A 20,391-nucleotide genomic window follows, 5' to 3' on the forward strand; every position below is an offset into this window, starting at 1 on the left:
GCCAGCGTGACTCTGTTGTTGGGGCGGTTAGTGGATCTTGTTGACACATTTCAGGCTATATCTGGGTGTGAAATTCCTTTGTATCTTGATATATCAGGCTCCCACTCTACTGTGATAGTTCAATGCGTCTTTGAGGTAAAACAACATCCTCTGTGCAGACCCCCCCCCCCCTCCCATTCATGCATTTCCTTTATCTCTCTCTCTCTCTCTCAGGTGGAGGGAGACGGAAATGAGGAGGTTCTGAGCTGCGTGGGCGGTCGTAGTTTCCGCTCAGTGAGGGAAAGATGGTGGTACATTGCTCTCAGCAAGTGTGGGGTAAGCACCGACTACTCCCGCCTTTCCTCTCTACAGAGGCAGGTGTACCACCAGGACCACCTTGATCAGGCTAGCCGCTTTGGGTGCCTCACATGCAAATATAACGGTGCAGTCACTGTTTGTTTTCTGCTGCTCTTCAGACAAACAAACTTCATCACTGTCGTCATCGTCAGCATCATCTATCCATCAATGATCAGATTGCTCCTTTATTCTTATTGATAACAATAATATAGATATCTCAGATATCCATACATTTAATGTGTTATTTAAATGCCGGATAAAGAGCTTTTTTAATATTTTCAATCACAGTTTTCAGGTTTTTGCATTTAAGCCAAACAACTCAATGAACAGATTTCAGAAAATGGGAAGGCTCAGGGAAAAATATACCCAGCATACCCGGAGGAAGGCTCCGTGAAACCCTGGATGTGTTGAGGCTACTTTTATTGTGCCGTCTCTTGCTATACATTTTAAATCAACTATGATTCAGCATAATTTCTGTTCCAGTATGTGCTTTCCCATTTGAGCATTTAGCACCAGGCCACATTTTAAATTCTTGAAATGAAGTAATCTAAATCAGCAAAAACTGCAAGGAAATATAACCCTTTCATTTACAGTTGTTATCCAAATGAGATAGACAGAAAGACAGACAGATAATTTTATAAAGATTGCAACTTAAAAAGATTGTATTCTAGCTAGGATTATGAATGCTGATGCATGCTGCACACCCATTAGACCCTATCCCAAATGTAACATAGCTGACTCTCTGCTTTAACTGTGCTAAACAGTCCCTACAAGGGTGTCCACTGCTATTGATTTGCTACCTTCAGGGACTTTTTAAGCATTGTGTTATTTTATAATGGGGCTCAGTATGGTGCTAATGGTGCGCTGGGAGGGGGAAAAAAACACAGTTAGCTGCGGTGTGTTGTTTGTTGATGCGAGTTTGGACTGGGGCACTCGGTGAAGAAATCAGGAGCTTGTATAATGATGGCTCTGCTCAGTGATGATACAGCCTCCTACACCGAGGGCTTCAGTCAGGGAAGAATCCCAGGAATAGATGTGTGTGTTGTTTTTTTTATCTGTCGATGTTTTTGTGTTTGTGAAAGCGGGTGCATATGTAAGACTTCTGCTGAAGTTGTCACTATGCCTGCCTGCCTATCAGTGTCACAATCTGGGTTGCGTCAGTGTCGTGCTCCTGGTCATAAGTGTGTGAGGTTTTTGTTGTTTTTTGTGGTGGATTTGTTTTTCTGCTGTCGGTTGAAGAGGGATATGATCAGAACAGATGCTTCCCACGGAGTGTGGTTTAGTGTCATGCCAGCATCCGCTGATATACGCCCTGCCTAATGCTGTTGGACTAAAGTGTAAGAGCTCGTCTCCACTCCCGGGGACATGTGCACGCCGCGCCCCGCAGCCAATTTACACCCCTCGCCTCTCGCTTCCCTTATGCTTTCACACCTCTTCGTCTTTCTTCGTTTGTCGCTCACATTTACCGGCTGCGTCCTGCTCTCTTTCAACTCTGTCACCAAGCTGAGACGCGACTCCACGCCTTTTCATATCCATTTACCTCTCCGTCTCCCGCTCCTCTCCATCAGCCTGTCTCTAATTGTGCTTTCCATCATGCCCTCTCACTGGACTCATTTCTTCTTCTTGTTCATTTAATGCATTATTCCGTGCCCCCTCACTTTTATGTGCTGCTACTTATTCTCCTCTCTCTTTGTCCCTGTTATCCGCCTCTCATTTCATGTTCTTTCCATCTCAGTCTTTACCTGTGCTGAAGTGGATCTAAATCTATATCAGCTCATAAGCCCCTTGAAACCATAGGGTGTCTTCGCTCAATACCCAGATGTAGACTCGCCTGCATGAAATGGTAAAATGTGAGGTGGATCGTTATTTAACATTTCCAGGAAATTTCACTTCTTGAATTATAACAGGAAACCTCAAGGCTGCAAATAATCATTATAAATACAATTCAGGTCATCACAAATTACAGAGCAGAGGACCTCTGGCCCTTTTCTCCTGCAGATGTATTTGCATGAATAGTATTTCTCTTGATAATTTAGTCTCAAAAACTTGCATCAACAACATACTCTACTGTCCAGCTGTAATTACGTCCGTGGGGCGGTGTAAGTTTTCACAAGGCAACACTTATTTCTTTGTTATTGCCTTACATTAAACTATTTCGATAAGTCACAATAATATAACTCATTAGTTGGGGCTAATTATGCCATTCATTGACAGTATGAAGATAACAGAACAACAAAATGGCTTCCCTGCTCCGAGAGTGTGAGAGTTAGTTTATGAGGCGTTTATCCTTGGGGTCTTTCAAACAGAAGTGGAGAAATGGAAAGCTTTGAATGGTTGTAATCAGCCGCTATTGTATTATGCTGAGCAGAACTGCTGTTAATGAAACTATGAAATTGGCCTCGCCAGGTGACTCATCTTTATAGAAGAAGTTTAGAAAAACGCCTACGTCTACTGTGTTTTCTTCAGAAATGTAAACTGTCTGTTGTAAAGACTTGAGCACAGTCGCATACAGAGGAAGGATCCTTATCATATCACTCTGTGAAAGATGGGAAGCCCGTTTGGAATTGACGCATTTTACTTCTTTAATGTGATAAATAAGAGAGACAATAACACGAGTCTCTGACAGTGTTCGGAGTCTTTTGGGAGATGTACTCACTTTTATAGGAAATGAACAAAACCCAATGATTTGTAGATTGTGTTGCTCACATTGTGAAAACAAAGTGCAGTGCTGAAGAGTGTGATTCTGCTAGTGTATTATGTCAAAATACACTTTGTCAGAGCTGCAACTAAAATGTTTTTTCATTATCAACAGTTGTTATTAATCCGGGGATTATTTTCTGGATTAATTGATTATTTAAGGGGAATTGTATCGCTAAATCGTATTGATTTGGGGAAGGCCCTTTCCTGTTTCAACACGTGAATGCCTCCATGCACAAAGCAAAGTCCATAAAGCAACAGGTTTGTTGATGAAGAACGTCACTGGCCCTTCTTCTGCCCTCATGATTCCTGTCGATGATGCGTCTCAATAAATGACTATGGCATGAATGAGCCTAGCGGCTTGTGGACTTTAGTTAGTTTTCCGTAGTCATAGCTCTTCTACTCTTACCTGGTTTAAGTCATTGTGCCTCCCGACACAACACTGGAGTTAAATTTTAGCCTGAATGCAGGTTTTTTTTTTCAGCCCAACATTGTTGAAACGGAGCAGCTAATACTTGTGGCGACAGCAACAAGCTAGCAGACTGCCATCTCTGTGGGAGTGTTCGTGTAGGAGTGTATCAAGCTCCGCCCTCTGCGAATGACAGCAGAAATGCAGTAAAGCTTCACACTGAGCTCAAGTGAAAGCACACTCCCGAGTATGTTCTGTCACTGCATTGAGTCAGAGCTGTCCACGTACGCATCCCACTGCATTTTAGAATTCCGAAATGTCAAAACCTCTACTGCCAACCCCTAGTCAGGCATCAGTGCCGCAATTAATGCTTTTGTGGCTGAATGGGTGCAAATCCTTGCAGCCAGGTTCCAAAAAATCTTTTGGAAAGCCTTCCCAGAGGAGTGGAGGCTGTTATAGCAGAATATCAAAGGGACATTTGGCTTTGGAGGAGCTTTGTGAAGTCTGAGAAAGAGAGCCTGCATTTCAATCTAAAAGTGTGGAGTGTGAAAGACGTTGGCGTCTGCCAGGCAGAGAGGATCTAATGAAAATGCATCGTCAAGTTTCCTTATAGATGTAGAATAGAGTAAACTCATGCTAGGGACAAATAGGATATACTGTATATCAAAATATATTTGACCATTCCGTTTTAAAATCTACCTCTTGCGACTGCGAGTCCCCCAGCGTTGTGGAAGTGCAGTATTAAATTGCTGGAGTATCCTTTTTAATGCCTCATGGTTTTGGAATGACATGTCCAACAACCAGATATGAGCATAATGTTCAGCCGTCCACATGTGGTAGAGAAAAAGATCCACTCTCTCCATGCAACTCTAAATGCAGTTATCAGCAGCCCAGGGGGAGCACAAGATGCTCAAGACTGCACAGGTGTTTGGGTTAGAGCACAGTCAGTGTGTGATATATCAGAAGTGGATGCCTTTTACACCTGAAACCAACAAGCAACCCCAAAATCATCCTGTGACTCCCTGTCAGTCCCAACAAGAGATAATCTGCTGTGTGAAGTGCTACTTCTTCCCTCATCTCCCCTGCATACGTCTCTCTTCCCGTCTTTGCATGTGCTCCTTTCTGTTCGTTCTGGCTTTCTCTCTACTTGGTCTTCTATCGTGTTTTTTTGTTTTTTTTACTTTCTCTCTCTCTACATCTATCACTCTCTGTATCTCCGTCTCCTTGCTCTTTGTGTCTGTATTGATTTTGTGGCAGTGCACGCTCTCTGCCTCTCGACCTTTTTGATAGAGGGAGTGAGATGGAAGTCGCGGGCTGCCAAACGAAATCAAAGTCTTTTTTTTTTTTTTTTTTACTCGCTCCACAAGCGCGAACTCCATCGGCTTTGAACTTGTGTGTGAAATGAGCTCACTGTGCTCTGATTGTCAACCGATCTCTGCCCCCCTTCTATCTCGTTCTCTGCTCTCCCCATACCACTTTTTTCACCTCCCAAAATTCACTTTCAGTTTGACACTTTTTTATTTGTGCAACTGCCAAAAATGAACATATCATTCCAATATGGGTTCAACACACCGGTGTGTTCATTCACTTCACGGTATTTCTCCTTTGCTGCATGTTCACACACCCGAATATTCTCTTTTTGTGCTCTTTCACAACATTGCAATGTAGAACATGTATATCGATCGACATTTAAGTTTTGATTTAAAGAAAAAGAGTGCGCTGCATTGAAGCAGAGAAAACTGTTGCTCTGGATATGATCCTTCCTTCCTTCCTGTTAATCTGGGTCATATTCTCATTGGCAGCACATTAGCAGCCTAGATTCCTTTTTTTTTTTATTCCTCCACTAACTTCCTCCGCGCACCTGGGGGATCCCGAGGCACTTCCAGGCCAGCTGGGGGACCGACTGACTATACGGCACAATTACACTGAGCAGCTCGACCAACAGTGTGTCTCTCCCCAAGGAGGATTTGGATAATTTCCTCCTCTTGTAACAGGAAAGGTTTTTTGATTTTTTTTTTTAAGCTTAAAGCTGTGGAAGGCAGAGATTTCATTTAAAAATATATCTCATCAAACAAAATCACAAATTCACGTGCGGTACATTCGCCTTTTTCCCTCACATGACATGCTGGTGTGAAGAATGGACGTCAGCGGTCAATTGCTGCAGCAGAAAATGATGAATCAACCATCTTTGAAAATCAGCAAAACTGTCTCATGATTGGCAAGCGAGCAACGTCAGATGTTTTTCGTCAGTTTGCGGATATGGTTGCAAGTGAAAGCAGGGCGATGTGTTGACATTGTGATATGAGGTTAGACGTCCTCTGGGATCGTCATTTTCCTGATTTGGTGGCGTAGTTTAGATTGTGGTTTTCCTGGAGTCATCACATCAGCATTATTAATAAGGCTGGGTGTTGATCTTCAAATGTTTTTTGGTCCCAGAAGAGCAGCGAGTATTTCTATTAGATATTTTCCTCATCTAAATCACAGTTTTTACTTTTTCTTCTTTCTTTTTTTTTTTAGCAATGTTCTTGTTAGGCTGTTTATACAACATTTTACTTTGAGAACTTTGGCTTCTTTTGATAACAAATAACACTTTTGTGGAAAAAAACGTCTTGGTGACCTAGCACTCATATTAACATGACAATGCTGGTTTTAAGTCCAGCTAACATCTTTGTTCTCTCCCATCATCAGATTTATGACACCTCAAAATGTCATAGGAATAATGTTTAAAAAAACGTAGATTTAATGTATATTTTGTTCAGCTCACAAAGCCTGAATGTATTTTTTATTTCACCTGCCTCCTCCCTCTCTCTCTCTCTCTCTCTCTCTCTCTCTCTCTCTCTCTCCGTTTCCTCTCCTCTCTCGCAGGGCGATGGCCTGATGCTGGAGTACGAGATGAAACTGTCCAACGGCCAGTCTTTCTGGACGCAGCATTTCTCTGCAGATGAGTTCGGTAAGAGTGATTGGACAGAAAAAGAGCGATTATGGAAGGAATCGCTGATGGCACAAGCCAACACCACTTAGCACGGCCAATAAAGCACACAGAACTGAACAAATTACAATAATGAAGGGACGGCTGGATGAATTAATGGTGATAGATGAACTGAGAGGAATGGATGAAAAGAAGAAGAGGCCCAAGTAGCTTCCAAATGAATTATTCCTACATCTCCAATGTTCTCTGTCTCCCCCACTCTCCTACTGTAACTCTCTCTCTGCTTCTTAACTAATCCAATATCCTCATCATGTACCTGCCTCTCTGAATCTTTCACCATTTCCTTTTTTCTACTTCTACTGCCCCTCTCTTCCTCGCCTTGATATCCTCTGAACCTCATTTTGATTCCACCTCCTCTCTCTCGTGCCTTCCTTTATTCCTTTCCACCTTCATTTTTTCTTTCTCATCAATTATTCTCTATCTTTCCTCTACTTCCACCATCCCCTATTCACAGGCATCTTGGAGACGGACATCACCTTCCTGGTCATCTTCTCCCTGGTGTTCCTCCTCTCCTGCTACTTTGCCTGTAAGTACCGCCTTTTCCACTTAACCGTATCTCTCTTCCTCCCTCTTCTTCTATGAGCCAATTTATTCTGACTTTCAGAGCCCCAGCAGTCATTTAATGCCCCTTTTCTTCAGATCTATTATAAAAATCTACATGCTTTCTTGATGGGATAGGAGTAAGTTCTCATGTTTCCTCTGATACGTAAAGGGGGGAGCATGTGCCTACTTTTTCCTCGGAGCAGGGAGTTTTCAGAACAAAGCAAGAGCAATCTAGAAAGCAGGAGCGGGAGGATGGCGAGAGTGGGGTTTGTTTTTTGTGTAAAGTCGAACGGTTGAATGGAGAAGGTAGTGGTAGCCTTAAGGTTAGTGAAGCGAGTTTGTCACATGAAGGTCACAGCTCAAATAACCCGAAGCAGCTGAGAGCAAGAGCCCCACGAAATGCCTTACTTCTCAGTGAAGGATCTGTCATTCCTTGCTTTCTTCATGTACTGTCAGGATTCCTTACCTTTCCTAAGGATTGACTCACTTAAATTACAAAATAAACATATTTTCTCATTTAACCGTAGTGCAGTGTTAAAGATATATGTACAATTCCCACATTAAAATGTTACACACGACTAAACCAAGTAGTACGATATATATATATTTTGTTGAGTTGTGTATTTTACATTATCCCAAATATTTCCAACAATGGAGAAATCTGTAATTTTATTAAAGTTAACGGTGCATTCTATTCGTTTGTCCTTTTCTAGTTGCTCTAACTTCTGTGGAAACGCGTTAAGCACCATATGAGTGAGGAAGGAAGTCTGCGAGCCACTCGATTTATTGCTATTATTCGTTGCCGTTTATGCTCGTTCTATTGACGGAGCTGTCCTCCATAAAGCCCAAACGTACGGGTGACCAAACGACCCCGAAGGATAACAGCACTGGGCTACCCTACGATTAAATTAGCCGCATGCCTCAACCTTACAGCAACAGTAGCTGTATGGGTGGTCGACTCATCTAATTGTACGTTTTATCGGTTCATCCTGTTGTGGCCTGTCTGCTCTCTTTGTGCTCGCTCACTGACACGGTCTGATATATCACCACACAGCTGAGAGACTGACAGGGGAAACGCATAAAAACACATAAAAACACACTGCGATGTAACATCCCCTTCTCCGCCGCTTTGTAACAGATGCTAATGAGTGCCATATTCCTTGAGCCTTGATGACAGAGAGGGGCGTGACAAAGCGGGGGTATTTGACCTCGGAATGAGAAAGGGCTGCACACCCTTATTGGCTGGGGGTTAGATGCCCACGTTGGGCCCAAATGCTCTTAGCTGACCCTTAGAAGAGCCCCGGCCAAAATAAGAAGATAAGGGAAAATACAGGCATAGGGCAGTGTGTGTTGTAATCCAAGCCTCTCCTTGCTTTGTTTACAACACCGAACACGCATGTTTTTTTTAGTGCATGTTAGTGCATATGAGCGTGCCCCACTGGCTAGCTAGTGGCTGCCGCTCTGCACTGCTCTCATACGGCGGTTGCAGCTGTTTGTCACAGTAGCGTAGCGCTCGCCCTCCGGTTCCTCCTCAGGTAAACACCGTTAGATCTCTAACCTTTTAAAGTCAAACAAAGCACATGTAAATTACGATGTAGAGTGTTGCACAAATAGAGGGAATCAGGCCTAAAGGGACTTTTATTTCATTACTTCCACCAAAATGAAAACAATATTCACAATGCCATAGGATATGCAGATTATTAAAGATGTAAAATGTTTAAAAGGTTATAAAACATTGAAGGGGACAGAATTTTCGTTTTGGGGGAAAAATGTTCCTTTGACAGCCATCATTGGTGTACCTTTGGAGGAAGTCGCAGGAGGATCCAGCAGCGTCTGGCTGGCCAAGCCTGTGGTTAAACAGGCTGTTATGAGTGTGTGTGTGAACGTTTATGACCCTTCCTCCCCCTGTAAATTTTCCCCAGGGCCACTTCTGTTCACAGAAGTGTATAGGTAATAAAATTGTCTTGTTAAATACGCATTAAAAATATTTCCTCACAATCTTGGCGGAGAGAGTGGAGAAGATGTATAAGGCCTCATGTAGAGACGGGCATCACTAGATGGATGCATGCTAATGGTCGCGCCCCCCCTTTTTATCTGACCTTCTCCTTTGTTCTGTTTTTATGCCTCCACGCCGGCAATAACCGTGGCTGGAGGCATTATGTTTTTGGGTTGTCTGTCCCATTCTTGTGAACCCAATATCTCAGGAACGCCAGGAGGGAATGTCTTCAAATTTGGCATAAATGTTCTCTAGGACTAAAGGATGAACTATACATTGTACGTAAGAAGTGGACGTAGTCACCGTGACGTAGCCCATTCGTTCATGGACTATAGTTTCGAAGCCTTGAGTTCGGCATTTTGGCCATCGCCATCTTGGTTTTTGGAGCTCTAAGTGACACAAGAGGGTTGAGCTAAGTACAACCACACGCTGAATAAGACATTTTTAGGCAACCAAAATGTTAGTATTAACTCTCATGAACAGAATACTCGCTGTACCAGACTGGATGAAGGTAGCCACGCCCTAAAGCGAAACCCTGCTTCATCGTCTGTCTTACTCTGAATGAGATAATTTACTAAATGAACTTCATGCTGTTCTGAAGAAGTCTGGTAACTAGCGATTGAGGTTATAAACTCGTGTTTACGGAGGTAATATATCAAGTGAGAAGTAATTTTCTCATAGACTTCAGTCTGACTTCTTTTTGCTACCAGAGGAGTCGGCCCCTCCTGGCTATTAGAAATAATGCAAGTTTAAGGCACCTCAGCAGTACGGATTCAATTTTGGTGGTCAAACTTCAAGGTCACTGCAACCTCACATCTGGCTCATTCTCTCGAACGTGATATCTCAGCAGCGCCTTGAGGGTAATCTCTTCAAATGTTGCACAAACGTCCACATAGATACAAGGATGAACTGATTAGAATGTGGTGGTTAAAGGTCCCTGTGACCTCGAAAAAACATGTTTCCTAATGACAGAATTCATGTGCTAATTATCACAATTCCACACAAATGTAATGTATGTAATGTAATAGGATACAATTATTAAGTGGTGACATTGTGGACAGACATGGATATAAACTGCAACTTTAATGGTTGGCAGAGGCATACAACCACAAGGCGGTCTTCTCTTTTTATCCTCTGTCTCTCACTATCTGTGCCTCTCTCGCTCTCCTTTGCCATCTGTTAGCATATCTCCATCCTTTTTATCTCTATCCACACGCGCACACACACACACACACACACCTCATTCTTGTTTGTTTTTCTCTCCTCTGCAGACAATCTGAAGGGAAGACAGCTTCTTCACACAACCTACAAAATGTTTATGATGGCGGCAGGTGTGGAGGGTGAGCGCTTCTGTCCCGAACACACACACACACACACACACACACACACACACACACACACACACTTTATGCCATAACACACACGTACACATGCTCAAGAAAACAATGAGCTTCTCGCATGGCTGCAGCATCTTATACCTTAATCCCCACATCAAGAGCCGAGATATTATCGTCCTTAGGAACTCTGAATAGGAACTTTTGCAAACAGCCATGCGGCGCAGTCTTCAGTGGAGCATGCTGTTAGTGACGAACACCCCATCACTCTCCTCAATTGTCCTGTCACCCCTGCATTCCCTTCCTCCCTCTACTCCCACGTCTCTCAAGCCTTTTGCTCCCTTTTCATCTCCTTTCATCACTTCCTCTTCTTTTCTGTCTCGCTTCTCTACTTCCCATTTGTCTCCTCTTCTCCTACCTCTGCCCTTTCTCTTTCCTCATTATCATCTCCCTGTCTCCTCGTCTTTACTTCTTGTTTCTGACATCTCCTTCTTTTCTCCCTTTTCTCCTCCTCTTCTCCCTCGTTCTCCCTTTCTCCCTCGTTCTCCATTTCTCTGTATCTTTTCTACTTGGCAGTGCTCAGCCTGTTGTTCCATTGTGTCTACTGGGGCCTGTATGCTCGAGATGGAGTTGGCAACGGCAGCCTGAAACTACTTGGTGAGTTTTTCTCCTGCATCAGCCACTGACTGACTGACACTGCCTCTGCACTGGAAAATCACTCTGTGTGTGTGTGTGTGTGTGTGTGTGTGTGTGTGTGTGTGTGTGTGTGTGTGTGTGTGTGTGTGTGTGTGTGTGTGTGTGTGTGTGTGTGTGTGTGTGTGTGTGTGTGTGTGTGTGTGTGTGTGTGTGTGTGTGTGTGTGTGTGTGTGTGTGTGTGTGTGTGTGTGTGTGTGTGTGTGTGTGTGTGTCAACCTGATTTTAATCTTTCTCCTCTGATATTACAGATTCGGAAACCACAACCTAATTACCCCCTCTGTCTTCTCTTTCTCACTTTCTGTCTCAATCCTCCTCTCTGTCCGTCTCCAGGGAAATTACTCTTCTCAGTCAGTTTCTTGGTGTTCCTCCTGATGCTCATATTGTTGGGCAAAGGTTTCACTGTCACCAGGTGGGGGTTTGCACTTTTTTTGCAGCTTGTGTGTGTGTGTGTGTTTCTTCAAGCCTATGCATGTCTCTTGTAATACAAGCCTGTCACCTTCTCCAGGTGTGTTTATGCTGCTGCTGCTGCCTCTCACTGCCAGGCCTCACTGTCACATTCAGTACAGTATGTCATGACAATGTTAGGTGTCAGTCAAATAGTCAGTTAGTTCGCTCGGTGGTGCGGATGAACACCTGATGTGTCGGGGGAATGTGATAGACAGATGCTGCTTTGCTGTGAACTTTATGTTGTTTTTGTGTTTCTGTGTCAGCGGCAGGTTTACCTTGTTGCCCTGCAAAGCCCGCTGACAATTCTTAGGTTCACTCGCTGTTTTCTGTCAAGGCTCAGTGGAGATTTCTTCGGGGCGGGAATTATTTCCGTTAGCTTCCACGAGAGATGATTTACGAGTGATCTCAAGTTTTCCAATTCCAATTTGAAAGAACAGTCATCAAACATGTCAGCTGATCTTGAAACGTTAGATTTCTTCCAAGCTATCCCCAGATAGCGCGAGAAACCGCTACAGTAAATGGCAGTTCACAAGGTTTTGAGCTTTGATTCATGGCGAGTCATCTTCTAAACCAGTGGTCACAGTTTGAAGATTGGCCCTGCTTAGGGCTCAGTTGAATCTCTCTGGATATTTTCTAGACCGAACTCTTGTAGTAAAAACTGAGCTTGCAAGATTTAAGCTGTTTTTTTTTTTGACTCTGGGATTACATCCTGCTCTGAGCTCAGGAGATTCTCTGATCTTTTAGACTTATTAAACCCTCTTAAAACCCCGGTGAATAAACTTAAACTGCATCCCCATCCAGCTAGAACCGTGGCTGTTTATGTGCAGTAACTGAGAGGTTGGCAGTTTGGAAATAATCCAACAATTTTGATATGTTTTCTCTGGTGTGCGTTGTTGAATTAGCCTGAGCAAAAAAGGATGTTTGAAATTGCTTCTGATATTTGTTGACTGCAAATAAGGAAGCATTCATTTCTGCTTTTGTGAGTGTGGACAGCTATTTTCAGAGTGAAAAAGTCTACAACCATTTGATATTTATAAAGCTGAGCACACCAGTGCTTTTGTAGTGTGTGGTGTTGAATAGCTGCGTTTTAGATTAAGCTGTCTTTGCTTTGTGTGTAAAGCACCAAATGTGTGCTTTTGTGTGTGTTTCCATGTCACTCCCTCTGTCTGTGTATCTTTGAGGGTGTCTGTATTTGTTTCTTATCTTCCACTTGTGTGTGACCTCTGACCCTGTGTGTGTCAGGGCGAGGATCAGTCACAGTGGGTCGGTTAAGTTAAGCATCTACATGACAGTCTACACAATCACCTACGTCATCCTCTTCATCTACGAGGCAGAGGTAATGCGCACACACACACACACACACACACACACACACACACACACACACACACACAACACTAGGGGTACTGAGGTTATTTTAATTTCTGATTAATCAGTGGATTTTTCATTTTGATTACTTTTCATCACAAATTCCCAAAGCCTAAGGTGACTCATTCAAACCCAAATCTATTTAATTTACAGTAATGTAAAACAGAGAAAAGTTGCAAATCCACATTCCTGCTTCATCACTTGTTCATTTTGAGTTTAAAACTACTAAAAATCAAACTGCAGTCATTTTCTTTTAAATTCAGATTCCTTAAAACACTTCCAACACATCACTTCAGATGTGACTTGAAAGCAGCGTCTGAATTACGCCTAGGATGACTGCTGATGTTTCTGACATGACTTGAAACAGTTCTGCACTCGTATTATTGCTCCCTTTGGCTTTATTTGAATAATCTCATAAATATTCATGGCTGAGTCGAGCCCACACATCAACGTGGGCTGTAATGGCTTTTTCTGTCACTTAATTACATTGATACATTGCTAATTCTGAAAATGCAACAAGTTGATTGTAAAAAACAAAAAAAAAAAGAAGAAACTCCTTGATGAGATTCATATTAATAAGAACAACGAGGCAGCTCCAGACTACAAAGGCAGCTAAACAGAATTGCAGTGCTCACGACTGTACCTGAGATAATAAATCTTCGATCAATGACCGTTTCTTTAAGGTTTCCTGATTTGAAAGTCAGACTTACTAATCGGTATACTGAGAGATTTCCACTCTCATTAAATGAATCATCCTCTCTCTATGTGAAGAAGGAAACAGCTATGATGTTATAGCATGTAAGCATATGAGCTTATGAATTAATTAGACACTCTGGAGTGTTACAGTTATACGTCTGTGCGTGCTGCAGAGGCTTCAGCACAGTCGGCCGTAATGATGGTACATTTAGGTACAGGGGATTACAGTCTTTGAACACAGCATATTAATGACACAGTGGGAATATTGCAGTGAAGGTATCCATGCTATATTTAACGCTGGAGCCTATAGCCATTTTTCACACTGCAATATGTGGATCTGAAGCAGTGTAATTTATCTGCTGCCTGCCTCCCTACACGGTCCCTTCTATTAAAGAGCGCAAAACTCAGGGGAGCTCCTGCTAAAAATACACCAAACTAGGTTACACTTGGAACTGATATAAAGAGTTAAAGAGTGTTCCTGGGCCTGCAGTCGGGGAATCTGCCAGGCTCAGGTTTTCTGGTTGGATCCCAATAAGCTTAACACCGAGTCATCAGACTAATGCATTATGTATCAAGGGGTAACACTGTATGGCCAACACTATCCAGTCACTGGCCTGTGAATGCTATCTAGTGTCCGCAGATGCAAGGACAGGTGCCCCCCACACACACACACACACACAAAACCTGTGCACACACATACCGATGACCCAGTTGTTGAGAAGAAGTGTCAATGTCAAAGACTCGCCCAGAATGCAACAAGCCGAACTTTTGGCTCAGTCATCGCAGTGCATCAATCCATCTTAGTAATTAGGGTACAGCCTGCAATGTGTAGCCATGCCAAAAGATGCTTCTTTTCTACTTTGTGTAAAGGTTTAGGCTTGTTTAACATCCACGTCTTCATTTTGGCATAACTTCTCATGCTCCTGTGCCAGTTCTTTGACCCAGGTGAAGTGCTGTACGCCTACGACAGCCCCGCAGGCTACGGACTGATGGGCCTGCAGCTGCTGGCCTACGTGTGGTTCTGCTACGCCGTGCTGGTCTCTCTGAAACACTACCCTGAGAAACAGCCCTTCTACATCCCGTTCTTCACCACGTACACACTATGGTGAGACCGGCGCCGCTTCCCCCACCCTGCCCTCGCTGAGGATAATAGCACCTGAGCGAGATTGCAGGAGTAGAAAAATACACATTTCTCTGTTTGAGGTGTCTTCAATTTGAATAATTTATGCCGCTCGGTAAAAATGTCTATGAGATAGGTGATGCTTTAGCGGTCCGGGAATGAAAAGTTGTTTATTTCACACTACCCTTCAATGACATTGTGAGCCCAACCTCTGTGCTCTGCTAACAGATAAGATAATTGTACTTGAGTGAATGATTGCTGGAGGAAAACATCAATTTTTACTCAGCTGATGAGGTCTCTTCTATTAGAATAATTCATGCTCCCATATATGTGTGCTAGATAGTTTAAAGCTTTATACTGGAAAGTGTTTTTCCTTTTAAACAACCCTGAGAACCTCTTCTGCATACATCAGCCTCTCTGCCCTTCACTCACTGGGTGTAATAGCATGAGCTTCAAATGAAGCGTGGACTACAAAGACTAATATTATCTCTGTATTTCCCTCTCATTGCTGCCACTATCTCCCGCCTAGTTATCTACGTCTCTCCTCTCCTTCCATTATTATCTTTCTGTGTGTTTTACATCCGTTTCTACTCTCCCTGCCTGTCTTTCTCTCGTCATCAAACTCTGTTCTCATCTTTTCTTTTAATGCGTTTTTCGTTATCCTAAATCCACTCGCTTGTCTTCCTCAGGTTTTTCGCCGTGCCTGTCATGGCTTTGATCGCCAACTTTGGGATTCCTCGTTGGGCCCGGGAGAAGATCGTCAACGGCATTCAGCTCGGCATCCACCTCTACGCCCACATCGTCTTCCTCGTTCGTAACACACACACACACACACACACACACGCTCATGCAGCCCCTTGGACTGCAACACAGTTCACATTATTCGAGAGTCATTATTGTCAGTCATACATTATTCACTGTCCCTGAGTCATACTAGCTCATGCTGATTGTCTCTCCCACACATCATTATCTACCTCTTTCTCACCTACGACACATTGTCCTTTACTAATGGGCCGTACTGCTCACGCACATTTCCTTTTATGTTCCTGCTCACTCTATGCATTTCTCGCTTGGACCGTAAATGCCCTGGCAATGCGTTACTACACATATTTTATACACGGATTATATATGTAAGAACTAGCAGAGATCATCACATCTTTTTATCCTCTTGTGCCTTAGGTTATCACACGACCCTCAGCAGCCAATAAGAACTTCCCATATCATGTTCGGACGTCACAGATCGGGATCCTGCTGTCCAGTCCGAAAGCAGGCGAGGGGGCGGAGAGTTTCCCTCATCATGCCTATGGAAATGGCTCCTTCCTGGGAGACTCTCAACCCAACTTCACTGAACTCTTCTCCATCCAATCAGTGAGTCTAACTTTACATGTTCTTGGATGCATGCTTGATATCCTAGACACGGAGGACTAAGTGCTGTGAAGAAAATGATGGCGCAGAAACAGGTTAACAAGCATCAGAGGGAGAATTGTCCTGTATGTGTGTTTATATCCAGTTTAAACGTTTCCCCACATTTTGCAGTTCTTGCAATATGCAGTTAGATTCATCTAAGTGGTACACATTTTTTTGACGCTTTTAAAATGTAAACATCACTGTGACAAACCTAGCTTGAAATTGCTGTCTCATCTAACAAAGAGGCCTCAAATTAGAAGGTATCAGTGTAACAATGCAGTTTGTTTAGGGATTATTTCTTGGCGGAAACTGCCGTTTCTTCCTGTGGTGACTGACAGTAAGCACAGCCTGACATAGCACACGCGCTGATATGAAAACACTTGGGCACAAGGAAATAATGATTAAATGGAAACTTTGACAAGATCAAATTAAGGCGTCGTGTTTGCTGTGATGAATTGTCTAGCTCGGGGAACTTTCAAATTTGTTGACGTTGTTTTTTTCTTAGCGCACAGAAATAAGTGACAGAAGAAGAACTGTGAATCTTCAGCTACACAATCTGCAGACACTAGTAGGAATAATACAACACAAAGGAGCAACCCAAAGTTGACACAATGCATGACAAGGGACACAAAGTCATGACAAGTTTCAAGTGTGCATTGTATAAAAAGGCTTGAAAACTTAGATAGTTTAGCAGTAATTAATAGCCCAAAATATAATAAATGTGCAGTAGAGAAAACGATCAACTCTTTAATTTACATTTGAACGTGTAAACTAGTACTACCAATTAGACATTAATTGACTTCCTGGAGGCTGGTGCAAAGAAGCTTAATGTGCTTTCTTCTCCTGGTTCTCTTTATACAAACCTAGCAGACATTTAATTGGAAGACACTGTGAAGACCAAGCAAGAGTGTGGCTGCTAAAAAGTACGATAAAACACTACGATTTTCAACTTAGCCTTTAGTGTTTAAAACCGTTTTATTGATGTGGGTAGTAAAAATCTCTCCTCTTTTTGTCGAATAAAATGCACTCATTCTTGTTTTAATTTAGGTGAAGGAAATGTAAGTGCAGGTGATTACTTGCATTGACACAGAGTGTCTATTGGACCACAGTCATTTGGTGAAAGAGCAAAGTCAATCTGAGTGTTGTCTCCGTCACTTTAAACATGGCCTGAGGGGGGAATTGTGTGTCTGTGCTATATAATGTGGTCAGAAACCAGATTGGAAATTGTCTAAAAAACGATTTACAGATACAACAAATGTGCCATTCTTTTTCCAAAAGTAGGAACTACTTTAAACTATTTATTATTTATTCATATCAATTTTTTAGTATGGAGGGCAGGTTTGAGTAAATTTGGAAATGATCATTGCTTGCAGCCCTGGATGTTGCATACATTTGCCATATTGTGATGTGTGTATTGATATAAAAAGGTTTTTCATGATATGTTAATGATTTCTACATTTCCTTCATGAAGGCTCTATCATACAGTAGACACTAATAGAGTCAGCTTGTGGAGAGTCACATAACTGAACTGTAGGTCAGTAAACATGTGTAACTTACTCCGACCTATATCACCACCACAGCAGCATCATTGAGCCCCAGAGGAAGCTGTCAAAATGTGATGTATGGTGTTAATGACATTGTGTCTGCAAGGTCCACATTACAAAGTAACCTACATCCAGAGGATCAGAACAGGTCAAAGGTGTAAAACCATCGACTTCTTGCTTCCAGGACCCGGTGAAGACGGTGGAGGAGACGGTGGCCCGTAAAGGCCCCGAGGTGCCGAGGAACAGCGAGCAGAAGATCATCACCACTGCTGCCGACTTGACGGCGATTTTGCCCCCACCTCCGCCACCGATACCCCCACGCCCGGCCACACGCTCGCCCCCACTGCCGCCCCGACTCCCTTCCTTCACAGAGTATTTCAGTATGCAGAGCGGAGGAAGCGGCGGCGGAGGAGGAGGAGGGTTCGGAACGAAGGCATGAGAAAGGACAGAGGGAGTTTGGAGGAAGGCATGGAGAGAATGGACAGAATGACAATACAACTTGAAGAAAAAGGCAGAGTGGAAATGAAGGTCATACTGACGCCGCGAAAAACAGATTTGGATGGACGAAGCAGAGAAGTGAATCCCTAAACGGTCCCTTTTCACCTGTGAATGGAAATAACCTGACGAGAAGAGTGAGGGGAAATGGCTGTGAGATAGGAGTGCTGAGCTTGTTAAAGAATAAAGAAGCAATAAATATTTGATGCTGACCAGTAGCAGGCACACGGGGAGAAAGATGACAAAGTGGATGTAGCCAGAGCAATAGGATGATAGCTGTGCACGGTGTGGAAATGAACAAAATTCTTGAAATTCTCCTATTCAAAAATTCACGAGGCATTGATGGTCTGGAGGAGTTTGTAAATAGTTAAACTGGAGAGAGCTACCACTCTATATAGTTTTATTTCAAAAAAGGAAATTCGTTTTTATGTTTTTTTTCCCCCATATTGTTAAATTCCAGTTGGTGCTGTGACCATCTGAAAAAAATCTGATGCCATTAGATTTATCCAAGTTATGTTTAAAAAAAAAAATCAAAAACAAGACCTTTTTTATGTTTGACACATTTTGATAAAGTATAGATATTATATGGAGTTTGTTGGGTTTGTTTATATTCTTATATGCCTTCATTGCAGCTGGTTATTCTGGATTGATATGCTGATGTGTAATGTAAAATGTCACATTTACTGTGGGCACTTCTAGGTACTCGTAAAACACGCATGTTTGTATCGTATTTCCTGTCAAAAAGCTGGTATATGTAACTCCATGTGACCATACAATATTTGCGTATTGTGTGTATTGAAATCTATACTTTTATAAATGCATACAATAGGCTTTAGTATATTTTTGAATGGATAAATTCTGTTAGTTGTTGTTCCAATCAAAACTTTGCGCTGTGTGAAACATGAAACCAGTATTACACAATGTCGGTTTTAGTTGAATTTTGACTGGAGTGCAGAATATGCCTGGTCAAAATGTCATTTCTGTGTATGTAGAGTAGACGTTGGTGAATGTACTGATGCAATACAGCACAAGGACAGGGGTGATTCTCAAGTTACTGGAGTACTACAAAACAACTTTTGTCAAATGTTCCTATCTCTCTTTGGCTTTCAACTACAACATCCATGATTTAAGAGTAGGCGGCTACCTTTAAAAAAAAATAAAAATACAAGTAACTTCATCCTCACCCCTGTCTCGTACCTGAAACATGAATATTTGTTGGCTTTATCTCACATTAACATTCAAACCGTGCGAAAAGCTGAATGAATAATACTAGTTTTATATCCCTAACATTGAGCTATGACAACAACAAAAAAAGCCTTGTAGATGAACTGTGAACACGGCAACGCAACTGTACATTTTGTCCGTCCTGCATGGAGCACTTTAATGTTCCTGGTCTTAGTCTGTTTATTCGTGATGTCACCTTATAAGACTGCTTTGAAACCTGTGTTCACACCACTTGGGAGTAGTAATTCAAATGCATACACCTGTAAATACAGTCTGAAAATGTCATTGACGGTCCGGACATTATAGGGAACACATCATGCTCAGTTTACCACTAACTTCCTGCAAACGGGGGGAAAAGGACACTAACTATTTCATTTGTATCTCGATGGCATTTATTTAATTTCTAATTCGTAAAAATGGTGCAACTCTGCTTATAGTCCACAGATGTATCAATGGCAATCTTGCTGTAATGGAGTACTGTAGGGTGTTAGGACTGTGGTGTGTAACTTGTGAGAGTGTAGTCAGAGGTGTAACTTAATGATACATGAACTAGAGTACTAGTCGTTATTTCTGATTGTGTCCGGTTTATATTCGGCATGTCTGCCATTTCGTCTGCCGTTGCCTGTTGTTATGGTTGCCATGACTTGACTTAATAGACACTGTTTGACTCGACTAACAGACGGGCTTACTGATACTGTATCACTGCTTCAACATTGTGTATTATGACGTACAATTACAGGACCGAGACACTAAGTGGAGAGAACTTGACGATAAGAGATTGTGTATGCATGACAGAAAACAGCACAGCTTTTAGGCTACTCAGAGCGATCTGGTTAAGAGCACATCACTGAAGCACTGTTTAAATGCATTTTAATGGTGTCAAATGACAATTCTAAATACGCTGTATATATATATACACTTTTTGCCAAAATAATAAAAAAAAATATGTTTTTATTAGAGGGCTCATCTCGCTGTGTGTATTATTTGGCTACGGAGTTGATAAGCAACAGCGTCTGTGTTCCAGTTAGGACAAGGGCATGTGTCCAAAGGAGTCAATCTGATATCCGTAAATCATATTTAGAAACTGTTC

At 42.4% G+C, this 20,391-nt stretch overlaps 1 protein-coding gene across 1 annotated transcript in view; it reads left to right on the forward strand.

Annotated features, from left to right (window-relative positions):
• tmem145 (transmembrane protein 145) overlaps positions 1–20,222 on the forward strand; it is a 34,808-nt gene extending 14,586 nt beyond the window's left edge. The window contains exons 5-15 of the mRNA XM_076109690.1: positions 214–315; positions 6,308–6,392; positions 6,886–6,957; positions 10,242–10,310; positions 10,881–10,961; positions 11,331–11,409; positions 12,690–12,783; positions 14,444–14,616; positions 15,321–15,441; positions 15,811–15,999; positions 17,767–20,222. Coding sequence (XP_075965805.1) covers positions 214–315; positions 6,308–6,392; positions 6,886–6,957; positions 10,242–10,310; positions 10,881–10,961; positions 11,331–11,409; positions 12,690–12,783; positions 14,444–14,616; positions 15,321–15,441; positions 15,811–15,999; positions 17,767–18,021 — 1,320 coding nt within the window. The 3' untranslated portion in view covers positions 18,022–20,222. The remainder of the gene's footprint in view (positions 1–213; positions 316–6,307; positions 6,393–6,885; positions 6,958–10,241; positions 10,311–10,880; positions 10,962–11,330; positions 11,410–12,689; positions 12,784–14,443; positions 14,617–15,320; positions 15,442–15,810; positions 16,000–17,766) is intronic.
• The last annotated feature ends 169 nt before the right edge of the window (positions 20,223–20,391 follow it).

This window comes from Anarhichas minor, unplaced genomic scaffold (assembly GCF_050575085.1).
Source record: "Anarhichas minor isolate MPS153535 unplaced genomic scaffold, ASM5057508v1 ptg000041l, whole genome shotgun sequence".
NCBI lineage: Eukaryota > Metazoa > Chordata > Actinopteri > Perciformes > Anarhichadidae > Anarhichas > Anarhichas minor.